A 13806-nucleotide genomic window follows, 5' to 3' on the forward strand; every position below is an offset into this window, starting at 1 on the left:
AATGCTAATGCATTTTTTACAATTAGACAATAGCTAGTCTTTTTCACGGACCTTTAAAGACATATACATATCTGTAGAAGATTGAAGTACATTGTATCTCCTTAGTATTTTACGTTTACTCTGGGATACAAGAATACCTGTATGCCAAACGTATTGAGGTCTTTGGGGTTTATTGTTTTTAATCTTTCTTTGATGAGAACATTAAGATAATGATAGTTGGATAGTGAGCAGAAGTGAGAAAAACAGGCAACATGTTGTAGCAGGAAAATCTGCTGCTTCAACTGGTGCTCTTCTGAAAGCTAATAGAATTAACATGCTAGTGATGACATTTCGGAGATGGAAGAGACGAGGGCTGTTTGTGGTGGTTATAGAAAATTCACATAACAGAAGCGAAAGCGATAGAATTGTGGTAGTTTCAGGTTATGTTTATATTAAAACATGGTTTTGACAATTGTTTTTTCTCTTTAGTAAAGCAATGAGAGAAAATAATGGAGACTATCATCTTGGCTTTCCCAAAACAGCTGTCATTTGTAAATAATACATTGTGCAAGATTCATTTTGCTCATTTTGTTTTATGATATATGTGCAAAATGAGCAGTTGGCAGGAGTATAACTGGTATGACATTTGGATTTCAGGAAAACATTCAATACAGTGTCTTGAAATTTAGCTTTTAAAAGTAATTCAATCTTGGATTATAGAGAAACTCTCAGATCTGAACAAATGTAATATGAGAATGTATCAAATCTTTCAAATTCAGACTGATGCTGAAAATCAGCCAAAAGATGGGGCAGAGACGAATAATAGTGTATTGAATTGATATGAGGTGTCTGTTAAAATTCACACAAAGCTGTGAGTTTATTTACCTTGTTTGTTAGCAGTGCAGGAAGGTAAAGACTGTGCTAACAGTATTTGTCAATGGTTGTATGTTGGAACCAAATGCAATTAACGCTGTTATGGGAAGCCTGGAAAAGATGGTACTTGGGATGAAAGCAATACAATGAGGGTCAGACCGAGAAAACTGTACACTAATCCGGCTTGGAGAAAATAATTTTAAATGGCAAGTGGTAAAAGCAGCAGGAAAGAAATGATAGTTGATTGTGGAGCAGGCAGGCCCTTACGTTGTAACGCCCACTCAATCCTGGGCTGTAAACCACAATATAATAGCTCTGTGCCCCTCCGTGAGTCAGCTGTTGTTAGAGATGGATTGTTGGCACACAGGATGAAAATGACAAAGCAGCAGTTGGGAAGTGCAAAGAAGTCTTCCAGCAAATCTTCCATGTGTCTTTGTGTTTTTCTGACTCATGGCTTTTGGGAAGCAACTGCCCTGCTGTGGTTGAGCTAGGTGGAGGAGATACCCAGGTGGCGTAGGAGGAAATTTGTATCGGCTTGGCCACTTCTTAGAAAGCAAGGCTGTTGGGGCTCACTGCCTTCTCTACTCTGGCAGTCTGCACCCACCTGAGTAATTTGGGTGGATTTCTTTAAAGTTCACTTAGTTCAAAGTAGCTCTAAGCCAGTGTATTGGGTTGTAAAAGAAATAAACGTATATAGATTGTCAGAGCCATACAGCTGTCAGTGATAACTAAAGAGTATAAATGGCAAAGATTAACATCCCTCAATGTAAAGGTTTACCAGGGAATGCGGCTAAGAGTAATGGAATGAAATTGAGAGAAGTAAAATTTAAATTGGATATCATGAAATCACTGATATATATAACTTAGAGAAGGTTGTCTTAAGCATGTCTTCATTTTTGTAATGTTTTGTGTAGAACTGATTCGTGAGTCAGTAAAATCTAGAAGTGCTCTGCTTATCCTTCTTGTTGACAAGGTGAAGAGTGCTTTCCATGTCGTTGTGGTCCCTGCTGAGTACAGCCTTCAAAACCTTGTTGCCGTCATCTCTAAAATGTAGGACCTCCAGGTCAGCTAGCCTTTTCCTGGGTGTCTGGGTAAAAGAGACGTCTTCAGTTTGTTAGCTACCACGCTCGTCTCTTAGTCTGCAAATGAACTTCCTTTGAGGAGACATGATATGAAGTATTGGATGGAAATGATTTAATAGCTGTTTCATCCCGAAACATGTAGTCATTGTACAATTAGCAAAATGGCAAGGGACTACCACTACTATCTAAACAGTGTCATTTTCTTATGAGGGTTGAATAGAGCTGTTCAGATGGGATACACAGTTTTTTAAAAAACAATATAAACTGTTCTGCTCCAGAATCTTTCCTTTGGTGTTGCAGCTGCTGAATTTTCTTGGAGAGCTGATCCATACCCCTGTATTTTCTGTCCTCAAAGCTAGGTTCTGGCCTTGTAGGCTTAGCTAGACCAGGAAAGTAGGCATTTTGCAGCTGACTGATCACTAGTTATGAGCTAGTTATTGATACAGCTGACAACAAGTTTTTTTGTTTTTTTTTTTTAAATTATAATTCTTTCCCTGTCTGTCATCTGACGAACACTTTCAATGTCAGACAGAGATGTGTATTTTTTGAAAGCAAAACAAATCAGAAACTTCCACCTATCATTCAGGTTCCTTCTTTGAATAAATTTATGACGATGAACTGTCTTAGTAAAAAGGACCAGTATAAGACTTGTGAGTCAGGCAAATTCATCAAGCCCTGTGTTAAAGAACATGAATGTTGCTTAGACATAGTGAGGTCTTTCTGCAGAGATAACATTTTTACTCTTAACTGAATGATTTTTCAACTCCACTAAAAAAAATTAGCTTTGACTACATATTGCATCTCTCCATTATGTTGCTTTCAAAACTTCTCAGAAGTACAGTACATTCCTGGTGATTAACACAAGTCCTTCTAAGCCATGCCAAATGCATGTGAAGAGCAGTCATGCCACTGAGGAGTGCATTTGAATCATTTTTAAAACTTTGTTAGTGGTTTTCTCTTTTGTATATATTTTTCATTTTTATTAACATTTTTACCTGGCGCAGTTTAGGCAAGAGTTTCACAGTTTGAAAAGTGCTTTTTATAGATTAAGTGCTATTAAATGCTGATGGTGGGTGGGTGGGTGGGGGTTAAGTGCCATGCGGCTGGTTCATTCTGCCAGCTTTAGCAAAAGAAGTGATAATGGCTGGAGCTTACCTTTCTAAGATAATTTTAAACAGGCAAATGATTTTTTGATAGTTTAAAATATTTATATCATTTATCAAATTCACATTACCTTGCTTCATATGAGCGCAAATAACATTTTAGTTGTATGAACTATGTATTCTATTCCTGCCAGCTATTGACAAAACATACTTGTTTAAATTTTTTAACAATTGGGGGTGGCAGTCAAGTTGGAGTTGAGAAATAGTTTTATTCTGTGTTGAAAAATCCCAGCTTCGCTACTGCCTCTTGCAGTATGAACACATTATATCTACCTTTTCCAGTACGCTTTTAATTTACCTTCATATACGTCTTTAAATACCTTTCATGTTAAAGACATTTACCCATTTCATTAGAATAATCCTTTTTTTGTCAGCCATTACTTCTGTCTGTAGAGCAGAATATGACTTGTGTTTAAACAATGATCTTTTTACAGAATTGGACAGGAAATAGTGCTATGTGTAGTTGTAACTGGAGGAATTTGGAGTATATGTAACGCCCTGGTTTCCACCCAGTTTAAGCATGAGACTGCCTCCCTCCCATAAAGCGTCATGTGAACTTCTACAGAAATCTTCAGTTATTTGCAACAGAGCTCCTTAAGCAATTAAACTGGCTTTTTTTTATAGTCCAAACTATTTAGTTTTGTAGCTAAGGACAAACCAATCACTATGGCACTAATAAAATGATTGTGTGATAATAGCTAAGGTAGAGAACAGCACTCTCACGGTGTGTTGTGTTGTTTGATGAGTTAGCTGGTAACAGCAGAAGTGCGAAGTTGGGGGTGTAAAAATTACTAAATTGCGTTCCTTTTGAAAAAAAGTTCCAAGTAAGCCAGATTTCTTAGGTGGGAAAGAGCTCACAGACAGTATTTTTCTATTCAGGAGCATTTGCTAGTGCAGACAAACCAAGCCAAGCTACCTTTACACTTTCACTGGATGGTGGGAGAACAGGCTGTAGCTTGGTTGTTACTGGTATTTGTCATGCTACCTCTAGCAGTAAAGCAGTCCTTGATGATCCTGAAGCATTGGCTAGCTTTGGATATGGAGGGAAGACTGCCACCTGCTGAACTGGTAACACTAGTTCTGTATCTTCTGTTTTTCCTTGCACAAACTGGGAGATCTTTTAGATAGTTTTAGGGGCATTGTTTAACTTTTCTTTGTTGTTGTTGTTCATGCATTTTTGAGCTTAGAAAATGCACATCTCAGTGGTGGAGTGATACAAAATACATCCTTAATAAAGCTATATTCAGAATCTCTACAAAATAAATTCTAAAATACGCTTTCCTAAAATAAAAGGCATGAGCTAAAGTAGTATTTATAATAAAGTACATAATATAGCCATTCAGATTGATGATAATAAGGCCTTTCATAGCTACAAAACATTTTATTCTTCCTTTTCTTGATATTATGTAATGTTTTTTTTAGTCACAATAATCACAAAAGTGAATACCTGTGTTTTTATGGTTTTATTTCAGATAAGATGGGAAAAAAACATCACACTGGGGGAGCCCCCGGGATTCTTGCACTCCTGGTGGTGGTAAGTGTCCATTTTCTTTCCAATTTTTAGAATATGGTGATTGCAAATCCAGCAGCTGCAGGCAAGAAATTCAAGTGATCATTGTAAAAAGAATGTGAAGATGAGGAAAAAAACATTTTCTTATAAAGAAATGAAAGAACAGAAAATTAGATATAGGAAAAGACACAGATATTAGATACAAGAAAACAAATATTGCATAGTAGACTGATAAGACAGCATCCTTGAAAGAAAATTGGCCAGCGTTTCTTTGTTCACTATCTTCTACTAAGCTGTGCATTTAAAAGCATTATACATATCCTAAATAATTACATTCAGGAAAAAAATATTTACATATTACATGAAATATGTACATACAGTGACTGAGGAAGCTCACATCCACATGCATAGTCTTCAGCCCACATTTCTATTCACGGAAATAGCATATGAAAATGATTAGCCGAACCCAAGTCACCAGCCTTTTTGAGAAGCAGTGTGTGTTAGCATGGGCTTGGTGTTGTAAAGTCTGCATTTGCACAGTTTCTCTCAGTTCAGAATATGTGTAGACATAAAATTTACTTGTAGTTTTTCATGCATGATGCCACTTGCTTAAATATACCGGTGTGCAGAGACACATTTGTTTGTGTAAAATTCCCGAGGAGAAAAGAGTGCTCATAGTCACTGCTGTTTAGCCATGGTATTTATTAACTGTCACATGCCTTGAATGTATCCGGTATGTCAGTGTTTGCAAGAATAAAACATTATGGAGAATATGTCCAGCTGTCAGGAGTACAAGAATTTACAAATTTAAAAGTGGTTCCATTTGAACACAAAATCCCAAGTAATTTGTGCAGCTGTGTGGAAGGTGGCATATTCTTCATTCACCTTTATGCTTTTAGCTACCTGATGGAAGCCTGAAAAAGAGAACATGTGTCTTGTTCCTGTGATGTCTGCATTAACCTTAATTTTGATTTCTGCAGCAGAGCGTTCACATTTTCCACAATTCTGTATTGCGATGCTGGACTAAACAATAAAGAAACAATATTAAACAAACTTTATTCTCGGGATTGTACACATAATTTATTTCTAGAAATTTTGTGTTAGGACTCATTCATGTATAACTCCATTTGAACAGGGGTGAGAGTGGAAAGACAGAGTATTGTAATTTCCTTTCTCTCCGTATAACCCAAGAGCTATAAAAGAAGATATCCATCTATTTCCTACTCTTATTCATACACCTGTTTCTCTAGGAACTTCTGTTTAAAGCACAGTATTGGACCTTGGAAGAACTCCTCAGTTTTCTCTTCCGTTCCATGCCTTTTCATGTTATTACTGTATGCGTCTGTCCCTTCCAGGGTTTTGTGGACGTAAATAGCAGCAGTTGCCAGAGGTATGAGGTTATGCGTAGAGCTTTATACCCTTAAACCTTGTATATTAGATTAGTTTCTTGGTTTATACTACGGTGGTTTTAACGAGTACGGCACTGCTCGCCTCAGAGAATCAGATAACAGGACTCGATTCCTCCTAGATGTTTTACAAAGCTAAACTCTTTCATAGAGGTAAGTGCTTTCAGCTCTTGGCAAGGAAGTGATGCGCCTGTTTCTATATATAAACATGCATGTGCGGTGTGCACCATAAAATCTATGTGAGTATTACAATGATTTTCTCACCATATCTCTAACTTCTTAATTTGCAGTGTATTTTGGGATCTCTACTGTGCAGCTCCAGAAAGACGAGAAACCTGTGAACATTCAAGTGAAGCAAAAGCCTTTCATGACTATGTAAGTTGTGTGTATATTTACCGTGCTTTCAGTACTGTATGGAATGTGATAGAGAAGTATTTCTGCATGACAGTATCTCAAATGCAGGTGTCTGTCACACATAAGTAACTCTAATGTGTTTTCTGGGGATGCCTCAGAATTAGGACTTCCTAATTCTCTGATTACCTACTGCCATACGGAAAACTGTTACTCATCTTAGAGATCAAAACGCTGTCCTGTGCATTAACTCAGAACAATGAGTGTCCCTCTGTCTCTCCCCCATGGAGACATCGGGCTGGTCACTAGCACGTGGGCCAAATCGAAGCACAGATATGGCCTGTCCACATATCCATACTCAGTCTGTGCTACAGAGGAGGCTGCTCAACAGATGTAATTGTCACTTCCACCCCCTGGCTTCTGTCAGGACCGTACAGACTTCAAGCATGACTACTGTACTTAAGTACCACAGAACAAGATAAATGTAAAGTCAGACTGACTTTCAAAACTGAAGCCAGTTTTGATACATTTGAGACCCAGTTTGGAACACATCAGGGAGTTCAGTGCAATTTCACCTGAGAGGACCAAAAAAATAAAAATTAAATTTTTTGGGTCCGTAACATTGAAACAGTTTCATTCCTTTTTCTCTGTTCTCATTGCATAAATGGAGTACTCTAGAAATCTGGAACTGCGTTCCAGACTCTGGTTGGAATTTGGGTTCTATCCCCTGTGGCAGTTCTTCTCCACCCGGTGATTTCATTTTAACTAAGGAAATCCTCTGCAGGCTGACTGAGATAAAGTCATACTATCATTCCTTTGGGCCATTCGTACAGTATAAAAAGGGAGTAAATCTCCCTTATGATACTGTTCTGAAACCTCTTTCCTTCGCTGTATTCCAGGTCTGTCTTAAAAATATTTTGTAGTTGCTGCAAAAAAATATTTTTGTGTATAAAATTAAAATTAGACTTCAATAGCCCAATCTCTTACAAACACAAACCTGGAAGAACTTAAATGAACCTTCGAAGAGACTATTTTCTGTTATCTATTGTCATAATCTGATAACAGCTCAGGTTCCCATAGTGTGTGAATGACTGATGATCTTGCCTTTTTTGGAGTATGTTACAAATGCACCATCAACACAGTTAGAACTGTTTGGCGTATTTTACTTACAGACCAATAACCCTTTAATACCTTCTCCTTAGCGGTTAGATTCTGAGGCTGACTGGTAAAGGAGCTTGGATAATTTTGCACTATCATGTCCATGCTACAGTGATCGCTTTTCATAATCAATGAGAAAAAAGCAGCGTTGGAGAAAGGAACAAAATTCTGAGGAAATTTTCCACACAGAAAAGTGTTAAAGTCAACCAACTTGGTAAAGCACATTCCTAAAATTAAAAACAATGTCACTGGTGGAAGCACAGTTTCTGCGCTCCTTTATGGGTTCTGTTTTGAATACACAGTTGTTGGAATAATAAAACATTTCAACAGCTTTGTTGTTGTTTTCAATCTTTGTTATGAGAGCGAGGTTTAATTCCACACTGAAGGAGAGATAGCTTTACAGGAATAGTTTATGACTGCAGGGAATGACAGTAGTGAATCAAATTTGTTGAGGTCAGAATCCAAGGTATGACCGTTGACTTCAGTGGGGGCACTGCGCACTCGCAGTGTAAGGTATATGACAAAAGCCAAAAATCTGCAACCTGTAAAAGCTGTTATGAAATAATTTTCAAATTAAATCACCAGTTAGAAGAAAATTTAAATAAAAAAGTACTAGGAAGTCTGAAAAGGAACAGAGTCCACAGTTCTGTAAGCTCATGAGAGTTTCATCGATCAGTAAGTTCACTATTTTAATCTATATAATTCTAATCCAAGAATTTGAGTAGCTGAATCAAAATTATCAAACTTTTTTTTGTCTTAGCATTTCCTTTTTAGTGTTTCTAACTTCCACAGGTTTTAGAATATTACACGATCTTATTGCTCACTTCTGTCTGCATTATGGTGTGTGTTAACGGTAATTTAAAAACCTGAGAAAATAGTCAAATGAGTTCTGTATGTGATGTACAACTGTGTGGTGTTTAAGGTACTCTATAAAGTGGTGTTCGATAAAGGAAAAATAAAAACATGATATTCTTCTATATGCATATAAATCTGCATAAAGACAGATGAATATTTATATCAGAAATACATTGGCTTATTTTATCAGTTAATTCTCCAGGCATTTCTAAAACCTTAATCATTTAAAGTGACAAGAAAACCTATCCATTGCATTATTTTTCCTCACAGTTGAGATAAACTTGTCTAATATCTAGCAGGACTCATGCTGTTCCTCAGTGTCATGTGCTTTTTGTTTAGGAAGGCAGTCTGCATCATGATAAGTGCACACCATTGAAATCTTGCATATATTTAATATTTCATGAGTCTATTGTACATTTGTATTAATGCACATAACAAATGGTTATAAAATACAGCCAAGCATATTTCACAGCTGTTGAAGGTAAACATTTATTAAATGCTTTGTGAAATGCTGACCCATGCGGAGTGTTGCCACCAACTCCAGAGGGGTCGGAATTCTACCACCAGCGCAGACCATCAGAGAGCCAGGCACTGGGCTGAGGCGCTGATAACTCAGTCCTACTGTGAGATTGCAGGTCAAGGAGCAGAGCATTTGTAGTTGCACTGTCATATCTCAAAACTGTAATTGCCAAGTACAAAAAGCACAGAAGGCTTGCTTATTAATTCATACTAGCGATTCAGAATTTTGTATTAGGTGTGTGTTCTACTTGACCTAAGGAGAGCATTCTTGCCGAAGGTGTGAGTGGTCTGGTTACACCACACATGTCATGTTTAACACTAATTAAGCTGAATGAGCTGACCCAGTATCTTTTCTGTCTTTGCTTTTTGTGAAGGAAGAAAAGATTTAAGAATGTTTGATGGAGGTGGAAGGTGTTTGAGGATGATTTAATGATTTGTGAAATACTGCTGCCTCAAACAACACAGTTGCTAGTCAGTCTGCAGCACACAGAGCTTGACTCATAAAATGGATATACACAGGAAGATTTGATTACTTTTCAAGTTCCACAGTATCTCAACTGCAGTTGCAAAAGATGATGCTGCTTGATTCCCCGCACCCTTAATTCTTCTACAAAAGTTTTTTTAATGATGAGTTTTATTTCATTATTTAGTTTGCTGTAACATTTCAGCCTCTGCTTTGCTTGTCATTTAATACAACTGAATATCTGCAGCTGGGCTTTGTACATCTGCAGTATACTTGGGGAAAAACACTAGCATTACCCTCATTAGAACCCATCTGGAGCACTGTGTTGAAGAAAAGTGCATGTGAACTTTCCTCTGCTATCAATGCTCTTTAATCAAGCAAGCAGTCTCAGCCTGTGTGTGCCTATCAGTCTGTGCCACAGAATCTCTTCTTGACCATTTGTGTGAAATAACAGGAAAAACATACTCTTTTACACAACTGTTATTTAAATTTTCTGATACACGTATATGTGCATACGTGTTTCTCTGTACAGTATCATCCCTGTTCTGCAGAGATGAGGTATGGAAGTACTATTTCCATGTATTCAGATTGTACTAATACACCTTGGATTTTTATCAAGCTAGTCAGAAGAGAAGGATCTTTCATGTCTGACAGCAAGAACATAAAGTTACTCTCAGAGTGGAGGCTATAACTGTTTGCAGTACTAACAATGCTCATCTTAGTAAAAATACAATAAATAGAAAGGTGAAGGGCTATTCTGGCTTTAAAAAGAAGTTTTTGTCTCCTCACCCTGAGGTTAAACGCTTACAACTCCTCCATATGATCTACAAGGGTTTCTATTTTTATTTTCTATTGAAATTTGCAGTTGGATTTTTATTTATTTATTTTTGTCTAAGTGAGTAAGGCTCTGAACTTACTAAGTTCACATTTTGGGTTTGAGAAGAGAGATGTACATCATGAAAGTGCATGTGCTGGTTCAGGCAGGTGCGTGCTTGCCTTGAAATTTAATGAAAATGTCTTAGAAATACTTTGTTTATATTTCAGGTAATTCAGGAAAGAAAAATGGTGCTTGCCTAGGCTATTATTATTATTACAGTCATTTCAGCAGGAACAGAGCATTTCAAGAAGAAAAAAAAAATAACAACAACAACAAAAACCCAAATAGATTAATTTTCCATTCAACTATCACTTTTGCTGGAAGAAAACTTCTATGTGCTTTGAAGTCCTGTTAAAAATCACTTACATGGTTACTTCTAGCCAAAATTTGGTCTTCACTGTAGAATGTTTTTTTCTTCACAGTGTCCTAAGGAGATCTCTTCAACTCTCTTAACAGATCTCGTTTCTCTGGGTTGGAACTGAGCTATTCTGTTGTGAGAAGCAGATTCCCACGTGCATGTTGTTCCTGCTTCTTTCCGTCTCTTTATAAGCTGAAAACTTACTGGGTCAAAAGGGAAAATAAAATGGAAATCCTGTGATTCCTGAGGAAAAAAAGAAAAAAAAAAGAAAAAGAAAAACAGACTTTTAGAAGCTCCTTGGTAGGAGTGAATCTGACTCTTAGAATTGGTCATTCTTCAATTCTACTGGCACGGCCATTCATTCAAATCTCTGGACTCTGGGTTTGGAGGGGTGATATCTGTAAAGTTCTTTCTTGACAGATGATTTCCTTACCTAGTGCTTAAAATCTTATTACAGTCCATAAGTTTTTATGCCTCCTTTGCATATTGTACTGGAAGTCCTTCCATGTGGTATTGATGCTAGGAGGGATCTATTAATTCTCACAAGCAGTTGTAGTAAAATCTTGATTATTTTCCAGGTAAGTTTTTATTAGTGTCTTCTCCATGGCTGTTTGAAAGATCACTTTTGGTATGAGTAAGGGTCTCTTGTTTGTTTTTGTGGCTCCCAAAAGACGGCTAAGTAGTTTACAGGATAAGAAAAAGACATGTTCATTGCCTCAGAGACTGTACAGTCTCATAAGCTAGTATCATATTCCATCTGATTTGTTAGCATGTTTTTATAGTAAACTGTTTGACAGGGAGCTTAGCTTTACTTGAAAGTTGTAGGATATATTAAAGACTCTGCTATAATGAGTTCTGTACAAATGATTCCTTTTAAAGATCATAGTGATATAAATCAATTTTTTTCCCTAGGAATTAATGGGAATAGTGTTTGGACACAAGATAGCTGATCAATCTCTTTGTTAGTCTTACATAGGAATAAGTTAGGTCTCTGCATTTATTGATCTGTTTTAGTTGGAAACAGTTACCTCTTTCTTCCCTCTTCTCTGTGCCCATCTTTCTTCAGGAGAACTTGCTTGACCTTAAATGCCTTCTAAACCCTAATGTATCCTTAGTAGTACTCAGAGTTTGAGGACTGAAGGTTACCGTGAGAGGTTTATGATGAAACATTGTATGAAGGCATCACTGGAAGTTTGTTGGAAGTGACCATAAACCTCAAGCCTTTTTTTCCCACAGCACAGTGGCAGAATAGTTTCTATTTTCATGAAACTACTTAAAAAACAACAACAACGACGACAAAAAAAAAAAAAAAAAAACACTTCTGAAACCCACATAAAACTATCTTCTAGGTGAAGTTTTTTTGTTGACCAAAACACATGGAAGCTTTTTCTCTTTCAGGATAATTTTTGAAAATGGATTTTCTTGTCATGTTTTCCAGGAGGTCTCAGTTCATGCTTAACAGCAGTCACAATCTCTTCCAGTCTATCAAGGAACTCCTCTTCTGCCTCTCATGTGTCAGGGATGGAGGAATTTGTTTTAGCTGTTGATTTTCTTGCCTTCCCCAGCTCTTGCTATTGTGATCTTCTGCAGGCAGCCTAGCTAGGAAGCTTGTGCTTTTGGGTCCTCCCTGGCTTCTTGCTGAAAATAGGATTCTAGATCTGGCTTCCAGCTGTCTGTTTGCATGGAGCAGGGCATGGAGAATGCATGGTAACTCCTGCTTAAAAGAAAAAACAAAAACCCCTTTCTATCCTTCCCAGCTGTGGAGAGCAAGAGATGGCAAGTACAGGCAGAGAGTGAGGCAGGGAGGATCAGAGGTAATTTACAAAATGCTGAATTCTGTGTTATTCGTGGGACAGACGCCGTATTATATTGCCATACAGTCATGAAATACAGATTCATGAATGAGTGGAAAAGAATGTATTTCAGATCTCTAAGCAATTGATGGCCTTCCTGTGAACTCTCCAGTATATTTTTTGTTTCTGAGGTTCTTCATGTTTCCATAGGCAGAGATTAAAAGCAGAGAGTCCCAAGCACAGGTCTGTGGTTAAGTGTGATTTCCCTTGACTGAGGAGTGTGTGGGATGCCCTGTGTAGTCTGTGTTTGGCCTGGTTTGCCCAGTAATGGTTAAGGACTGTTCTATTAAAGCAATGCTTCTGGTCTGAGTTGCTTGATAATTCCTTGCAGGAGTTCTGCAAATTTGTGCAGGAAGGCCCATTATATGTTTGCTGTTCATCACTGTACCTGTAATTTCACCTTTAGAATACCTTCTTCAGACATATACTTCTTAATGCCTTGTAGATAACTACCCCTGTGTAGCTGGAGATCAGATTCTTTTTTAAAACTAGATTTTTTTTTAAGTGGTCATAATATTCTTTTCATAACCAATATGGAAGTGAAAAGCATCTCTTTCCATACAGTCCTTGTTAGAACAATACACTTTACATTTTATGTAAATGGTGTTCATTTTTACGTATGAATGAAATGCATTTCTCTACTGCTCTTTCATTCCACAGAGATACGTCTTGCTTCCCGGTGTTTAGGTATGGTTATAGTAAAATACTTTTAGATATGAAAGCTAGAAGAAGGCTAAGGAAGTCAGGTAATTACCCAGAAATTTCCTCTCCAAATCCATTGTATAAATCCGTATGGTTGAAGATTAATCTGGTCTGTTAGAAAAATCAAATGAACAATTAAGAAATCATATTCAGTACAAAATATTTTTGTTAAGATGTCTTACAAGGGCGTAAGTCCTTGACTTCCTCATATGTGCAACCAAAAGTCTGTAAATCTAAACGATCTGGAAAAAGTGAAGAATTCTTTCCTTCCTTCCAGTTATCAATTGTAAGGGGACACTACTATAAAATAAGATGGATGTCTTTTTGGAAGGATGGTATTTATTGGAAGGTTTGGGGAGTGCAGTTGGTACTCAGGATCTGAGACTCATCTTGTACAATGGTATTGGCAGAATTACGCACAGTCAAGCTTAACTTTTCCACTTTCTTCAGCTGCTCAGTTTTATTGCTTAGTAGATGTTCTTTAATGCAATTTTTCAGAAAGGAATGGTTAAAAGGATGTTTCAGCCTGCCATCAAAGTAGGCATCACTTTCTTCAGGAAAACAGCATTTACTTGTGTCAGGATTTGATCCACGTACTCTTGGGTGTATCTCAAGTAGCGCAAAATAATATTTCACTGTTACCTCCAAGACTTCTTT

At 37.2% G+C, this 13806-nt stretch overlaps 1 protein-coding gene across 8 annotated transcripts in view; it reads left to right on the forward strand.

The window, feature by feature from the left end:
- SSBP2 (single stranded DNA binding protein 2) overlaps positions 1–13806 on the forward strand; it is a 194320-nt gene that overhangs the window by 41329 nt on the left and 139185 nt on the right. For 5 of the 8 annotated variants that reach the window (XM_083817198.1, XM_083817196.1, XM_083817194.1 and 2 more), the window contains 2 exons: positions 4570–4631; positions 6304–6388. In XM_083817198.1, coding sequence (XP_083673324.1) covers positions 4570–4631; positions 6304–6388 — 147 coding nt within the window. Of the gene's footprint in view, positions 1–3085; positions 4166–4569; positions 4632–6303; positions 6389–13806 lie in introns of those variants that run through there. The other 3 variants (XM_083817197.1, XM_083817195.1, XM_083817193.1) reach the window with 3 other exon arrangements.

This window comes from Anser anser, assembly GCF_964211835.1.
Source record: "Anser anser genome assembly, chromosome: Z".
NCBI lineage: Eukaryota > Metazoa > Chordata > Aves > Anseriformes > Anatidae > Anser > Anser anser.